The sequence below is a fragment of the Lathyrus oleraceus genome, chromosome 5, assembly GCF_024323335.1.
Source record: "Lathyrus oleraceus cultivar Zhongwan6 chromosome 5, CAAS_Psat_ZW6_1.0, whole genome shotgun sequence".
NCBI classification, from domain to species: Eukaryota; Viridiplantae; Streptophyta; class Magnoliopsida; order Fabales; family Fabaceae; genus Lathyrus; species Lathyrus oleraceus.
In genome coordinates, this window is record NC_066583.1 from 13,264,490 (window position 1) to 13,281,176 (window position 16,687).

Sequence of the window (16,687 nt, forward strand, 5' to 3'; positions counted from 1 at the left end):
GACTCAACCACGAATCACGGGTTTGTTGAGAGTCACGAGCATGGAGTCTCGGTTAAGAACCACCCAAAGGGAGTGTACTAGGGTTTAAACCTGCCAGACATGTTCTATCAGAGGTTCCCATAATCATCGTTCCATCTTTCGAATATTATCGGAGGAACGAATACTCGTATTCCAAGAATATTCTCAAGAGAAACTCTTATGAGTGTAGTATCGCGTAACAATCGTATCAGAACTGACATCTGAACGACCTCCGCACTACGGTCCTAAAAATAGGCCAAGATGGGTTTGGTAAACTAAGGTCCTTGGCTTCTGCGGAACATGATTGAAAGAATAATGCCTAACCACAAATAACTTGTGTGACATTATTAGTTCAACATGACCTCCACCAAGTGAATGGACTCGTAAGTCAACTGGCTAAGGAATACTCCACACCAGTCAACAAGACTATGCCATTCTCCTATCCTAGAGTGCACTCGAGTTCGGGTATAGAACTCATCTCACAGATCACCAAAGCAAACAGCAATTGTATATCAAGCAATTCACACATTACAATCAATACAGTTATCCCAAATCGTACAAAAATATGTCATATAACAAATAACAATATTGCACAACAAGGGTGAAAAGTAGGCAATACCACCAAGGATTCTGGTGAGATCTCCCCAGCAGAGTCGCCACTTTTCTGTAGCGGTGTATTCGTCGTTATATGATCTATCGATTAAACCATAAGCAAGAGATACAATGAATTTTTGAGTCGCCACCGCACTTTTATTTATCCAAAGGATTGGCTAAAAAGCGAACAAAAGCCTAAGAAGTTTTACACGTAGAAAACTAATAAAAAGATCAGAGAGTCTGGGTAAGGGGTAAATTACGCAATGGGAAGGTGTTAGGCACCCACTACGTCCTAGGTGCTCCTAGGGAGCCCTTTTCACACTTGTTATAAAAGATTGTTATTTGTTATGACATAAAGATTGTGCAAACATGATTGGGATGATGAGAAAAGAATATACAATTTTTATTGGGTTATTGGGTTTGAACGAATGAACCCGCTGCCTACGTACCTTCCATCAAAGGTAAGGATCAAAACGCCGTAGTTCGGCTAAAAGATTTCCAAAAGTTGGTGGATTCAATTTTAAACAATAGCACTGAGGCTTTTCATTATCAATGGGAGAACACTCGACCAAAAACCAACATCCACCATGCGAGGATAGCTTCGACGTACTAGAGGGGTTAGCCCTGTTTTCAGTACGGAAGTCTTACTGTCGACTCACTAAGGATAGGCAAGATTTACATCAACCACAAAGATAATTGAAACCTATGGCTAATGCATGAAAAGATTAACAATGGACAGAGCCAAAACAAGTGAATGAGTGAAGTTAATTGATTGTGATTATGAAAGTGAAGTCAAAGTATGATTAAGATTAATTCAAAGAAGTATTATGAAATGAGTCTGAAAAAAAAAGTCAAGGACTTGGGTCCAGGTTTTTAGTTAGAAAAGCATGAAGATGTTTGCACAACACTTATGTCAAGTTTGAAAAGTAAAGTGTGAAAAGGTTTAGGACATAATGAATGAATGGATGAGGATGGATTGTAAAACTTCTTAGAAGGTTCACTTCTTGAGATCATATAGAGGATGATTCAAGTGTGTCCTTTGGAATAGGCAATGGATAAACAAACAAACAAGAAAGAAAGCGGATATCGGATGCCAATCACTGGGCTTATACCAATCTCCTAAAATAAAACTGGATATCAGATGCCACTCAATGGTCTTACACTAATCTCCTCAAACAAAGAAATAAAAGGGTGGATACCGGATACCAATAGATGGATTTACACCAGTCTCCTAAAACAGAACAGGATATCAGAAGCCACTCAATGGACTTACACTAATCTCCTCAAAAGAAAACAAAGATGAGAAATGGAAGTTAACTGCCAATCTATCTGGACTTAGATTAACTGCACATATGCTCATAGGAATACCAATGCCACATTACAGGGACTTACAATGGATCCTCACATAAACAAAGAAAAGCAAAACATGGATGTCAGATGCCAATCTGTCTGGGCTTACTCTAACCTCCACAGTATGGTCCTAGGAGTACAAATGCCAACTTGCAGGGACTTACAGTTGTATCCTCACATACAACAAACAAAGCAACATGTGATCATAGGAAAGCAAATGCCAACTTGCAGGGACTTACAGTTGCTTCCTCACATACAATCAAATGCATCAAGCAAAGATAAGATGAGTGGCCAAGGTGATGGTCTTATACTCACTTCCATATCATAGGAGCAATGGCCAATGGATGGTCTTACAATTGTCCTCAATGGGTAAACAACAATGATAATGTCACAAGGACAAATGAGATGAGTATGCATTGATGAGCAATAAATGATAATGATAAATGCATGGAGCATACAAGCAAACATATGCATATGAAGCAATCAATCAATCAATGAATAACAAACAGCACACTCTATAGCCAAACAAGGAGGCTCACACAAGAGGGTTAGGCACTGAGGCCAACTGGAATAGGGTCAAAGAGTTGCTCTTAACCTTGCCATTGAGAGGCTAAGGTGAAGCAGATGAAAGGATATGAGGGGTGTGCCTCATTGCTTCTATCCCTAATCAGGGAGAGCATCAAATATAAGAAAGTGTGGGAGCTCAGAAAGATGGAGCTCTTTCCACATATTGACTCGATAGATCTTGGGTTTTGATCTCAATGCTACAACCATGTAATGGGAGCAATGAGAAGACTCACTGAGTAGTAGGGGATAGGCTACTTATCCCTTTGATCTACCAATTGCCTTACTTGAAGGACTTTTCCTGCTTGGGACAATTTTAAACACACACAAGCATTGCCTCTTAAGGAGGACTTCAGACAGTTTGCCCGGCCAAATAACAAGCCGGGTCTCCAGACTACATGAAGAAGAAGTAATTATACCTCAAAAGCAAATTGCTAAATAGCAAAGCAAGCAAGTAAAGCAACTAAGAGTACCTGAAAAAGTCCAACTAATCAGTAAACAGTTCAACAGTTTAAATCAGAAGGAAATGAATCAACAGTTAAATCAGAGGGACCAATGTGCAAAGCACAAGACTCAAGTCACATGAGTCACACCTACAAAACAAAGGTTAGCACATGATATATAATCAAGCTCAATCAAATTGGCAATGGTTTCTTTGAGGCAAATGCTTAACCTGAAACAAATGAACTCAACATAAGCCAAGAGACTACTAGGGCAAGCCTAGGGTCAAAAATAAATGATAAAAGTCAAAACAGAAAATGAAAGTCAACCAAAGTCAAGTTCAAACATTTAAGAAGCAAGCACAATTGGTTTCAAACTCATATCATGCATCATTGTCATTTCATAGACCAAAGAAGTCAAAACATGGCAAAAGGGAGCACACAAAAGGTCAACAGCAAGACCAAGCTCAAAAGCAAACATAATCAATTCCAAAAATTATGAAATAATTCATACTCAATCACAATCCATAACATAGCATGCATATTAATTTTCAGCTCAATTGGATCATGGGAAGATGGTCAATTAAAATCAGGAAGTCAACACACATTCAAGCATGCACAAAGAGGTTAAACATACATGGGTCAACTTCAAAAAATCATAACTAAATGAAAACAGATGAGAAATGGATGGGATCAACACCAGTGCAAAGCTCAAGACGTCTAGTATGCACATGTAAAGTTTCATGATCATCCAATAAGGTATGAGAATTTCCCAAATGAAATGGCAAGATGTGTCACACAAAGTCAACAATTGACTAGGCAGGGAAGAAAAATCTCAAACAATTAAGAAATGGCACAATTAAATCCAGGAAAAATTCACACATAAACTAGACACATAAGATATGGCTCATGCAAAATTTCACATTAATTGAAGGCCAGGAAGCATGTCAACAAAAATCATGAACTTGCATAACATTGGTGTGACACAAATTGTCACACCCTACTTCAGAAAATCATATCTCACACACCACATATGATAAATGCACAAACTTTACATCAAAATGAACATGAATGAGTGTAGATTAACCACAAAAAATTTCAGGGTCATTGGATGCATCATCATTATTTCACAAGGTTTTTGGCAAAAGGTATCAAATGTGCATACATGACAAGAACCCTAAAGCCAATTAAAATCCAGCTAGCCAAAAAATCAATAAAAATCATGATAAAATAATAGACATTCATGTGATCATGATGAAAAAAATTTCATGAAATTTGGATGTGAAATGCACGAGAAATGATTTTTGGAAGATGAGTGATCATTTGGAACAAACATGAACCACATAACATGAATAATGGTCAAACACGGTTGACCAGTGGCATTTTGGTAATAAGGCGCCTCACTTATCAAAACGCACAGCTTCAGGCAAAGAAATAAAATGTTCTCATTGGCTATTATGGAGATGCACAGTAAACGACCACATGTAACACGTGAAGCTGGGATTCAAACATGGAAATTAGGGTTTCAGCAATGCTACAGTATGCTTCATCCCTTCCAACAATCGAGCCAAAAAAATTCGCCCAGAAACAACAATTAAACCCACCATTGTGATCAACAACCAACATACAACATAAATCCAGCATGCATTAACATTGAATCGAGCTAATCAACAAGGAATCATGCAAAACAAAAGTGACCAACAATCTTTAAACTCAGATTTCTCCTAGCACAGTTAACCATTTCAAACGATTCAAGTTGCAATGGAACGAGCATTAAAAGACCTATCTAAAACAACTCATAATTTGGCAAATGAAGAAGGTCGAGCACTTACTTAAATTTGAAGCAAATGGAGAATCAGGTGTTGTTTTAGTGATGCAGCTCGAAACAGATCCTCCTTATGGTGTATAATGATGGATGCTTGGAGTAGGTTAGCTCAGCAAGGCCCGGAAGCTTCCAAAACTCGATTCACCATTGTTGGTTCTTGAAGAAAACAGAACAAAAGCTACACTACAGTTGAGGTTTGATGGTCCAAAAAGCTTCCAAAGGTTGGCCAAGTGATGATGGAAGCAAGAGTGCTCGAGGGTTTTGAAGATTTGAGCAGAAATTTGAAAAGTGAGCAAAATGCCAAGATGAGAGAATGAGGAATTCTGTGTGATAGGAGGCTGTGTCTCTAGGTTTCCAAATGGCAGAAAAGTTGATTTTATATGACTGTTTAAGGTTGCTTAAACATGTGCTAATCAAAGTTAACTTAATGGAGCCAATTTGCATTTTTGTTAATTTTGCACAAGTGGATATGGAGGTGTATGGTCTGCACGATTTTGGGCTTCAAAACAGGCTGCAAATGACCCTTATATTTGCTGTTTTATGTCTGCTCATGAAGTGCTAAGTTTGTTTTACTTTAATGAAGCCATATTGCTAATTTTGCACCTTTGGCCAAAATGGTGGTATGATAGTAGCATGAGCACGAATTTGGGCTTGGAACATGTTGCAAATAGCCTTCCAAACAATTCCCAATTGGCCAAATGTGCTGAAAACCTTTAATTTGAAAAGTCAACTTTTGGTCAAACTTGAATTTAAATGAAACAAGTCCAAAAATGCCATTTTGATTGGCAAGGTTTTGGTGAATGATGAATGAATTTTTGGAAAGAGGGGATTAAATGGAGTTTGTAGGAAAAAACCCCACCAAATTTGGTCAAAGGAATCATGAGATATGGCCATTTGAAGTTCAAAAAATGGTGAAAATGAAAAGATCATATCTTGACAACCATACATGGGATTTGAGTGTTCTTGGACTTTTTGAAAATGGGAGAACAAGATCTTCAACTTTCATGTTGGGCAAAAATTCATTTGAAGCTTGTATCATGATATAAGTTTAAGATCAAGAAGTTTCCATTTTTGGCAGTTGAAATTACAGGTCCACTTTCTATTTTGGGAATTTTCTGATTTTGCTTCAAATTCTTCCATGATGGGGTTTGACATGATATATGAGGCTTGTGTGAGCATGAATGAACTCCTTCAAATCAATTCTATCCATCAAATCACTGATTAAATCCACAGTTGACCAAGTTTGACTTTCTGTTGACTTTTCTAGGGTTTTGCATGATTGAAGCATTTCTGGTGAATTCCAAACCCTAATTCTTTGAGACCTTGATTCCAAATGATGTCCCAAGTCATATGAACTCTTGATTATTGATCATGGTGCCCAAATTCTGCAAGAATGGCCACCATCCACTGCTTTGACTGACTGTTGACTGTCTTTGACCTAATTGCTGATGATTGCTTCAACTGCAAGCAACAAGGTTAGACTGACAATATTTTTGTACTTTGGAATGATAAACATATGAAAAGCAAGAATATACAAATGCAAAGTATGCTTGGTGATCAAGAAACAACCCACAAGGCAACCTACCCACTAGGAGGGAAGCTAGGGCATGCAATGATCCTTGAGGCCATGATATGATATGATATGGGCCATGAGGGATCTTAGGGCCAAAATTGGGGTCTTACAGTCAGGTCTGGTATTTCCTTGATAACCAGACTGGAAATAAATACTAAGTTCTAACAGAACACCAGTTGTTCTATTCCTTAGTATCTGCTGACAGAGATGAATGTCACAACATCCAGTTTGACATTCAATAAATCCTGTATTAGCTAATCCTGCAGTAACTACTCAAGTGTGTCATGACATCAGTCAAGACATCAGAGTACAGTTAGATATTCTAACCTACAATGCAGTCACACATACACACCATGTCATGACATCAGTCAAGACATTAGAATCCAGCTAGTGTTTTACCATATAATGCAGCCAATTAAACACCTACATATAGGCTGCTTCCATATCTGCCTTCTCTTTGGCGAGTCGATCATACTTCCTCTTCCAGAACTTGGAAGACTGAGGAAGCAGAAAAGTCAATGCATCATCAGGCTCATCAATAACCTGGTGCTCAAGGAACTCTATCAAAGCATCTTTCGTTCTGATTTGCTGAAGCAACTCCTCTCGTTCACAAATCCAGGCACGCAAACAGTCTTCGTCTCTCAACTCCTTTACTCCTTGGTCAGGGAGGGTTGAAGGCCCAGCCACAACCAAAGGTGTAGGTCTCGGATACTCGTAAGGCATGAGGTACTCGGAAGCTCTCCTCCTAACCCAAGAGGTATAGGGTTCCAAAGCGATACAGTTCTTCGGACCAAGCTCCTTTCTTCCCTTCCTATGGATCTTGCGCCAAGTGCGGACCATCCTACCTTTCAAGCCTTTGGGATCTTTACCCTCCTGAAAGAACACACCCTCTAACAGAATGTTATTAGGTTTATCCTTTAGGGGGAACCCAAGCTGGCGACGTGCCAAAATAGGGTTGTAGTTAATCCCACCACATGTACCAAGAAGAGGCACATTGGAGAATTCACCACAAGAGTCGATAATCTGCACACCATCATATACACGGTTGTACCAAAAGATATCATCATTAGTGAGAGACATAAGTCTCGTGGACCACCGTAGACATCCTTTGTTCTCCTTGAAGGCGACCATCTATGGCAAGTGCGAAATAAACCACTTGTACAGCAGAGGCAAACAGCACACAATGGTACCACCACCCTTTGCATTCCTCATATGCAAAGAAAAGTAAGTGTCACCCAACAGAGTCGGAACGGGATTAAGAGTAGAGAAAATCTTAATAGCGTTCACATCCACAAACTTGTCGATGTTGGGGAATAACACTAGCCCATAGATGAGAAGTACAAATATGACCTCAAAGGCGTCCTCACTCATGGCCTTTCCATACATAGTAGCTTGAGCAATGAGGAACTCAGAAGGGAGACCTTGAATTCCACCTTTGGTAGTCATATGAGCACCAACCAGAGATTCATCTATATGTGTAAGACCCCAATTTTGACCCTAAGATCCCTTATGGCATCATAACATTGCATTTGCATTGCCTCAAGGATCTTTAGCATCTTGGTTCCCTTTGCCTTTGGGTGGGACTCCTTGTGATTGGTTTGAGATCACCAAGCATGCTTGAATTATACATCATTGTTTCTCTTACTTTTGTTTACTAACCAAAAGCACAAAAATGTATCACTAACATCTTTTGTTTGAAGCTTGAGTATCATCCAAGACACTTTGTGGGTTCTATTTAGATGATCAGTCAACACAAGGGAATGGCTTGAGATACTTCCAACAGGTTCAAATGGGGTCTATTCGTCAGTCAAAACGTTAATCTTGAAGGAGCAAAAGTTTGTTCATGAGTTGTCATGCTCGCTAGGCGAGCAGAATGGGTCGCCTAGCGAGTCCCAAGAAAAGCCACTAGAATCACCTACGCTCAGAGGATTTTCTTGAACTGTCATGCTCGCTAGGCGAAGCCCACGTGTTTAAAAAAAATGAAAAACGAAAAACGAAAAAAAAAATGAATAAATAAATAAATAAATAAATAAAATTTTGGACTTGGGCCTCTCTCATTTGAGCCCACAAGTCCACAAAAATCAGGTTATAAATTCATAGTTTCAGTGAAACAAAAGGAATTCTACTCCTATTACCATGGCAGGAAAAAGATAGTGAGAGAAGAGTTAACAGAGTTCAGAGCAACCTCCAGAGACTGAAGGGAACTCATCGGCAAAGAACCAATTCCCTCTCATATAAACCCTAAGAGTGCTTTGCAAACCCAATAGGGCAATTCAATTTCATTCGATCTCTCCAGTCAGGTTTGCCTTATTCCCATTACTTTATGCTTTTAATTTGAATGCTCTGAATGTATGAGGTATTATGGGTGAATTTGATACCCTTTTGATGCATGTGTTTGACAAGAGGTTTAGGCCTCCTACCCTTGATTGCTTTTTGTGAGCTTTTTGTTAATTTTAATGGCATGATTCATGTGGTTACATTTTGATTTGGGGGCAACTCTTGAATACCCTATCCTGTTTGCTCTAACCTGTTTTGTGTTTGTTATGACATTATTTTCTCCTAATTCCGTCATATTACTCTAACCTGTTTGTTGAGTTTTTGTGAGGGCTCACATACTCTTACAGGGATAGCTTGCTTGGTGTTCCACTTTATTTGTGGGGTACCACCTGGAGGTCTATTCCGATTACCTGTACTGACTCGCTTTCTTTGATGGTGTTTAGCTTGGAAGAGTCTTTGGGTTTCTTATTTATCTAATTGCTGTTACTTCGGATCTTTATCCGTACGGTAGATCTCTCGATCCCTTTACTTTTCCCGCATGTTACCGATTTCTTAGGTTTCGTATAGCCTCTCATGGCATGTCATTTAAGGTAGCGCGGTTCCTTCATCTAGGACTGCCTTTTTGCATGAGCATCCCTAAAACCCCAAACTCATTGATTTTTCTTCTCCTAAGAACACGTTTACTCCTTCTACTATAGGCGAATAAGTCTCCAAAGGTCGAGCATCCGGTAGATTGCGTAGTAACGTCGTTCACCCCAAAACCCAACCCTTAACCCGTAGTTGGTCGAACTATGTTTTGCTCTGATTTTCATCCCAGATGAGATACGTAGGCATAGGACGCGATGTCTTAGCGAGCACACTCCTCTTTAACCCATAGGTAGCCGAGCTACGAAGACTCTGATTCTCATATTCATATGAGATACGTATGCAGTGGATGCGACGTCCGTGCGAGTCATTTTCTTTTAACCCGTCTTTTAGTAAGTAGTACATTAGATAAACATACACGCTTTTCTCATCCCTTCAATCATGTTTGCACAAATAATTTTCACAAAAACAACGACCTTTGCAACAAATGTGAAAAGGGCTCCCTAGGAGTACCTAGGATGCTTTGGGTGCCTAATACCTTCCCATTGCATAACCAACCCCCTTACCCAAATATCTGACATTTTTACTAGTTTTTGATTCGATAAAACTTTTAGGTTTTTGTTCGCTTTCTAACCATTCCTTTGGATAAATAGAAGTGCGGTGGCGACTCGACTTGTATGATTTACCTTGGATTTAGTCAATATCTCTAATGGTAACGAATACCCCGCTATAATATGCAACATATCAGCTATCTCTTGAGAAGTAGGAATACTCTCTAAGCCACTGAACGACAACTGGTCTAGGATAGGTATACCCACAAGGCAGGCATACTCCTCAAGCGTGGGCAAGAGCTGAAAATCCAGAAATGTAAAGCAACGGTACAAGGGATCATAGAACTGCAGCAATACACTCATCAATCCTTCGTCCACTTGAGTAGTCAGAATAGATAGAAGCTTCCCATAACGAGCCTTGAAACCCAAGGGATCTATTACATAGGATGTCAAATTCCTCAGCTCTTTCAAGTCAGGTTGTCTGAAACTGTACTTCTTCGTATTCCTTCTTTGTCTTTCCATGTCTGAAAATTTGTAAATAGACCTCTTAAGTTCCTTGAAAATTTTCTCATTATTGATGATATGGATGCAAATGGGTGCATGAATGCAACAATCACACTCAAGGATCAAGCAAAGCACACCAAACAAAGGTCGTGGGATGGATCATGTCATCCTTAATACCAATCATCCATTTTGGTGGATTATGGTTTACACCTTATCAACACCCAAGTTCCATTGATATTAAGGATACACAAGAACATATCAACCATGAATCAAGGGTTTGTTGCAAGTCACGAGCATGGAGTCTCGGTTAAGAACCACCCAAAGGGAGTGTACTATGGTTTAAACCTGCCAAACATGTTCTACAAGAGGTTCCCATAGTCACCATCCCATCTTTCGGATATTATCGAATAAACGACTACTCGTATTCCAAAAATATTCTCAAGAGAGACTCTTATGAGTGTAGTATCGCGTAACAATCGTATCAAATCTTACACTTGAACGACCTTTGCACTACATCCTAAAAATAGGCCAAGATGGGCTTGGTAAAGTATGGTCCTTGGCTTCTAAGGTCTATATTGGAAAGAGTAATGCCTAACCACGACTACTCTTGTGACATTATTGATCCCAACATGACCTCCACCAAGTGAACGGGCTTGCAAGTCAACTTGCTAAGGAATAACTCCACACAAGTTGACAAGATTCTGCCATTCTCCTATCCTAAGTGCACTCGAGTTCGGGTATAGAACTCATCTCACAAAGATCACCAAGCATACAAGGAATTAATATTCAAGAAATTCAATCATTACATATAATACAGTAATCCCAAATTGCAAAAAATATGTCACAAAATAATATACAATACAATACAACAAATATGAAAAGTAGGCAAAACCCACTAGGCAAATTTCCCCAGCAGAGTCGCCACTTTTCTGTAGTGGGGTATTCGTTAGCCTTAGAGATATTGGCTAAATCCAAGGTAAACCATACAAGTCGAGTCGCCACCGCACTTCTATTTATCCAAAGGAATGGTTATAAAGCGAACAAAAACCTAAAAGTTTTATCAAATCAAAAACTAGTAAAAATGTCAGAGATCGGGGTAAGGGGGTTGGTTATGCAATGGGAAGGTTTTAAGCACCCAAAACATCCTAAGTACTCCTAAGGAGCCCTTTTCACACTATTTGTAAGGTTGGTATTTTGTGAAAAATTATTTCTGCAAACATGATTGAAGAGATGAGAAAAGAATATACAAGTTATTTACAATTTGTGTTTGGATGGATAAACCCATTGCCTACGTACCATCTTAAAAAAGATTAGGATCAAAACCTCGTAGTTCGGGGTAAAAATCTCAAAAACAAGTTGGTGAATTGATTGGTCCAAAAGCCTTAAGGTCTTTTGTTATCCAAGGGAGGAAACTCAACCTAAAACCACAAATCCACCATGTGAGGATAGCTTCAACATGCTAGTGAGGGGTTAACCCTATAATAAGCATGGAAGACTCATTGTCCATCACTAAGGATATAGGTGAGTATTACATCTACCTCAAGGATAACTCAAACCTAATAGCTAAAGGTTATGAAAAAAAAATTGATTAAGAAAGTGGCCATTGAAACCACAAAAGTATTTGAATGAGTTATATTTACCAATGAAAAGTATTTACAAAATATGGTCAAAGTTGACTTAAAGATTCAATTCAAAATAAGTGCTATGAAAAGAAAGTTTGAAAATCAAAAGCATAATGCTTAGGTTTCTAAAAGAAGTGTTAAATGTTTGCACAAAAAGTTTTGGCTTGGGTTTGAGTGGAGGGAAGAAGAAGAATGGCTAAAGTCCTAATCATACAAGAGATGAAGGATAAGAAACAAGACCATAAATGGAGTTCCTCTCTTGAGATCATATTGATGATCCAAGTAGCTCCCATCCTTTGGAATATGCAAGCAAAATAAGTGTAAGCTCAAGCAATCAAATTAATCAAGCAAGCTCTTAGAAGATCCCCAATGGCTCTTGTATCTTTCACTTTGGATGAACATGGCAATGGTTCTTCCATTTGGCTCAAATAGGATTCTCTAGCACAAAAGCACACAACATCAAGAATGGACAAGAGTGAGTTTAGAGATTTGGTCCTTCTAATCCATCTTCAATATTAGGCATTTTCACTCCAATTTGCATAGGGAATATCCTAGAAACTAAGTCCATTTGTCCATTTTTTTGCATTTTGGTCCACAACAATCAAAACAAAACACAAGCACAATAGTATATACACAATTATATGCTCAAGTGAGCAAAAGGCAAATTGCATTAACATAAACATGTGCTCAAATGAGCAAAAGGAAAAGCAAATGAATAATATGTACAAGAATAGTAACTTGCATAAATGTAAAGAGCATGAATTAAATGTTAATGGTTAATGGTTAGTGTTAGAGTTAGTGTGCCATAAGGCAATTTAGCGCTATGTTAAGCAATCATTATTGGACTTATGTAGAAGTCACAACTATCTGAGGCCGACCAATAATAATGTAGGCAATAACACAAGTTAGAGATCTTGATTAGTGAATCAAACTCCTACAACTTTCCATGCCAAAAAGAAGATGAGAAATGATCTTGTATTGATTTAGGTTCTTTGCATGATTAGGAAGCAACATATCCTTAATGCAAAGCCATTCACTTGATCCATGATCAAAATGAATTAGATTTAAATCAAGGAAGATTAAACCTCCATGTATCAATGCTAACCACCAATCTTTAACTCATTGATCAAAAAAGAAAAAGAAGAAGAAGAAGATGAAGAATTAAAGTACATTAATAGAAATGGAATAAGATAACCAACAAGCATTGACCAAAGATAGAGAAGATCAAGGTCAAATAATAGAAAACAGAAGCAAAATGAAGATTAGAAGTCAAGAAACAAATAAAATATTTTTGGTATTTTTCAATATTAAAATAAAACTTGAATTAAAATAATAAAGAAAGGTCAAACTTCAAACTCACTTCAAATCAACTTTGAAAAGTCCAAGTGAATCATCCCAAGCTCAACAAAGTCAAACAAAGTTTGACAAAAAATTTCAGCATTTTTAGAAGTCAGAAACTATTTTAAATCAATTAAAAATGCATAAAAATAACCTAATTGAATTAAAATCTCAAATAAATCTCAAATAAATCTCAAATCAATTAAAAAATTGATGAGAATATTTTTCATAGATCTATCATCATTCAAAGAGGATGAAAAAGTATTTTTGTATTTTTTGGATATCAAAAACTATTTTAAACGAATTAAAAATAAGCAGAAAAGAGAAAATTACTAAAACATATCAAATGATAAAATAAAAAATATTAAAAATCATTTTAGAAACTAGAAATTAAAAGAAGAAAAATGAAATTGGTCTCATATTTTTTGGGCCAATAATGAGTGAGATATGAATTTTCACTACGCCAAATAAGGGAAAAGAGGACGCTTATTTTGGCCTATAACAGCGCTTTTAAGCGTCCTCTAAAGTGGCACTGGCATAGGTAAAAACAGCGCTTTGTTTTTCTGGAGAAAGCGCTCTCTAAAGTGGCCCTTTAAGGGCCACATTATAGTGCGCTTTCAGAAAAAAGCGCCCTCTGGAGTGGTCCATTAAAGGCCACCTTAGAGGGCGCTTTCTGGACAAAGCGCCCTCTAAAGTTGTCAATGTAAAGTGTTTAGAGGGCGCTTCCTACAGAAAGCGTCCTCTAAAGTGTTAGTTATTTTAAAAAAAATTGTTTGAAAAACAGTGGGTATTTAATTGGGAACCTGTTCGCATGCTGCAAAAGTGTAAAATTCATATTGATTTCATCCTTTAATCCAATGTTATACACCATTAATCCATTGATATATACAACATGAATCCATTTATATACAACATTAATCCTCCATATATACAATATTAATATATTGATATTCATGCATGTACAACAACATTCCATACATATATGTACAACAACTACAACCTATATGATTCTATGATCAATAATGAATTGACACAATTCATCCTTCATTTCATCCAAATGAGCTCTTGAGTAAGATTTGTATTCGTCAAAATACTACAATTAAGAGAATAAAATATATTCATGATTTAGTAACAAATTAGATGAAATATCCGATAATATTAAAATAAACCCTAAGTTATTATTCCATACCATTTTTGGGATGTCTATACGATTCAACGCAATGATATCTCTCATAAATCTCAATACAAAAAATCCGCAATCGATCGAATTGTTTTGCTGAGGACATTACACAGAAAAACAAACAATATATATATATATATATATATATATATATATATATATAATATATATATATATATATATATATATATATATATATATATATATATATATATAGTTAATTTCTTACAAACACTATTATAAGCAAAAAAACAAACACTATTATAAGCAAAAATAAGAAACTTAATATATACCTGAACTCTGACCCAGGTAATGTCCTTCCTATTACGATAATTCTTTTTCGATCTAAATTTTAGTATTGCCCTAACAAAATAAAAACGTATATTGAGATCAATCTGACAGACATAATTAAATATACAAATACACACGAATATTTAGGGGAATTTCACTTACGCGTCAACCGTCTTCTTCATACTCGGATATTTACTCCAATTACCCGGTAACGAATCGAGATAATACACCATTAGTCTCGAAAGATCCATAGCAACCAACACCCAGTGACCACTGTAAAATAAAACAAAAATTTAGATGCATGAAAATTTTCTACGTAAAAGATATACATAGATTAGAATGAAATTATTAGAAAGAAAATCTAACCCGTTGCCAGAATTAAACGGTAAAAAATACAAACTGGGTGTAGTATTATCGCCGGCCACCATGAATCTATCGACTAGTTCATTCATTACGGATGTTGGATTTTTCGTTATAAACGTTGTGTTGATACGGGAAGCAGCAATAAAATTGAATCGGTTACACAATTCAGTTCCCCGCATCAATGTGTCATACATATACCTTAAATAGAAACATAATAAACATTAGACTACTCATTGAAATGTGTAAATAAATTGTTCAACTAAGTAAATAATAGATTGATCGGAGTACCTTATGTATGTATGAATGACAGCGATGCCCAATTCTTCGTGTTCAAAAAGTTGTTGCATGTCCTCCTTTGCAATTAATTCAGAATGAGCAATTCCGAAAACACTTTCATCCATATCTACACTACGGATGGTGTCGTGGATAATATCTGACTCTTCCACCATTTTCTCAAGACTCATCATAATTTGAGATTTTGTCCCGAACGTCGTTGGAATTTCCTTACTAGCTTTGTCCAACATTTGACCGGGAACCTAAAAATATAAATTAAATCATGACTTTTTGTGATGCAACAGAATCGTTGTGTATATAATTCAATGGGTATATATATTTGTACCTCTTTTTGAGATTTAGGATTTGTTTTTGTCCCGGACTTCGTTGGAATATCCTTACCAGCTTTTTTCAACATTCGACCGGGAACCTAAAAATTCATATAAATTAAATCATGACTTTTTGTGATGCAACAGAATCGTTGTGTATATAATTCAATGGGTATATATATTTGTACCTCTTTTTGAGATTTAGGATTTGTTTTTGTCCCGGACTTCGTTGGAATATCCTTACCAGCTTTTTTCAACATTCGACCGGGAACCTAAAAATTCATATAAATTAAATCATGACTTTTTGTGATGCAACAGAATCGTTGCGTATATAATTCAATGGGTATATATATTTGTACCTCTTTTTGAGATGCAACCGACTGGATGCGTCTTGAAATCCCTTTACCAGCTTTATGTGTGGGTCTTGTAGGAGTCTAACATTACCATGTAATAAGGATTGATTAAATATCATAATTGTAGCTGAATTGAAATGTGAATACTAAATATTCATAATCATTTAGAACATATATACCTCGGCATCTGGGAAAATTAGATCTGACGGCCATCCAACAAAGGATCCGACTGCATCTCGCATCAACGTTGTCTCTGAAACAACGTCAGGTAATGGTAGAAGCACGTCCGTATCTAATACAAGGTCAACCGAAACTTTCATATATCCCACCGGGAGGGGATTATGGTGAAGTAATTCACCCGAAGTGTTGTGCACTTTTCCCTTGCCAACTATGCGATAAGTTGGTGACGATAGATACAGCTGACAAGGTGTAATGCCCTAAACCAATAATAAATATGTTATTGTTAACGTGTATATGTGTCAAGTAAAAAAGTGCTGTTTTAATTTCATAATAACATATATAATTACCTCGGGAAATTTCGGTTGACAATTGATACTAGCTCGGTCACTAGTATCTTTTGCCTCGGAACCGCGCCTTTCCTCTCTATACCTTGCATTCTCCTTTTGAAGTTCGAGTACTTGTGCCCTTAACTCCGCC

At 37.1% G+C, this 16,687-nt stretch overlaps 1 protein-coding gene across 1 annotated transcript; it reads right to left on the reverse strand.

The window, feature by feature from the left end:
- Positions 1-2,960: 2,960 nt before the first annotated feature.
- LOC127078456 (uncharacterized) lies at positions 2,961-15,345 on the reverse strand. Its single transcript, XM_051018910.1, has 4 exons — positions 15,079-15,345; positions 14,875-14,985; positions 14,721-14,784; positions 2,961-2,999 (listed from the first exon to the last, which is right to left on the reverse strand). Exons 1-4 carry the CDS (start codon positions 15,267-15,269, stop codon positions 2,961-2,963), a joined length of 405 nt encoding a protein of 134 aa, XP_050874867.1. The 5' UTR covers positions 15,270-15,345.
- Between the last annotated feature and the right edge of the window lie 1,342 nt (positions 15,346-16,687).

Coding starts and splice junctions, on each gene's coding strand:
- LOC127078456 (XM_051018910.1), bottom strand. CDS start 15,269: ATGTATGACACATTGATGCGGGGAACTGAATTGTGTAACCGATTCAAT. Junction 14,986..15,078: donor CCGTTTAATTCTGGCAACGG/GTTAGATTTTCT, acceptor TTTATTTTACAG/TGGTCACTGGGTGTTGGTTG. Junction 3,000..14,720: donor AGGACATTACCTGGGTCAGA/GTTCAGGTATAT, acceptor GGACTTTTTCAG/GTACTCTTAGTTGCTTTACT.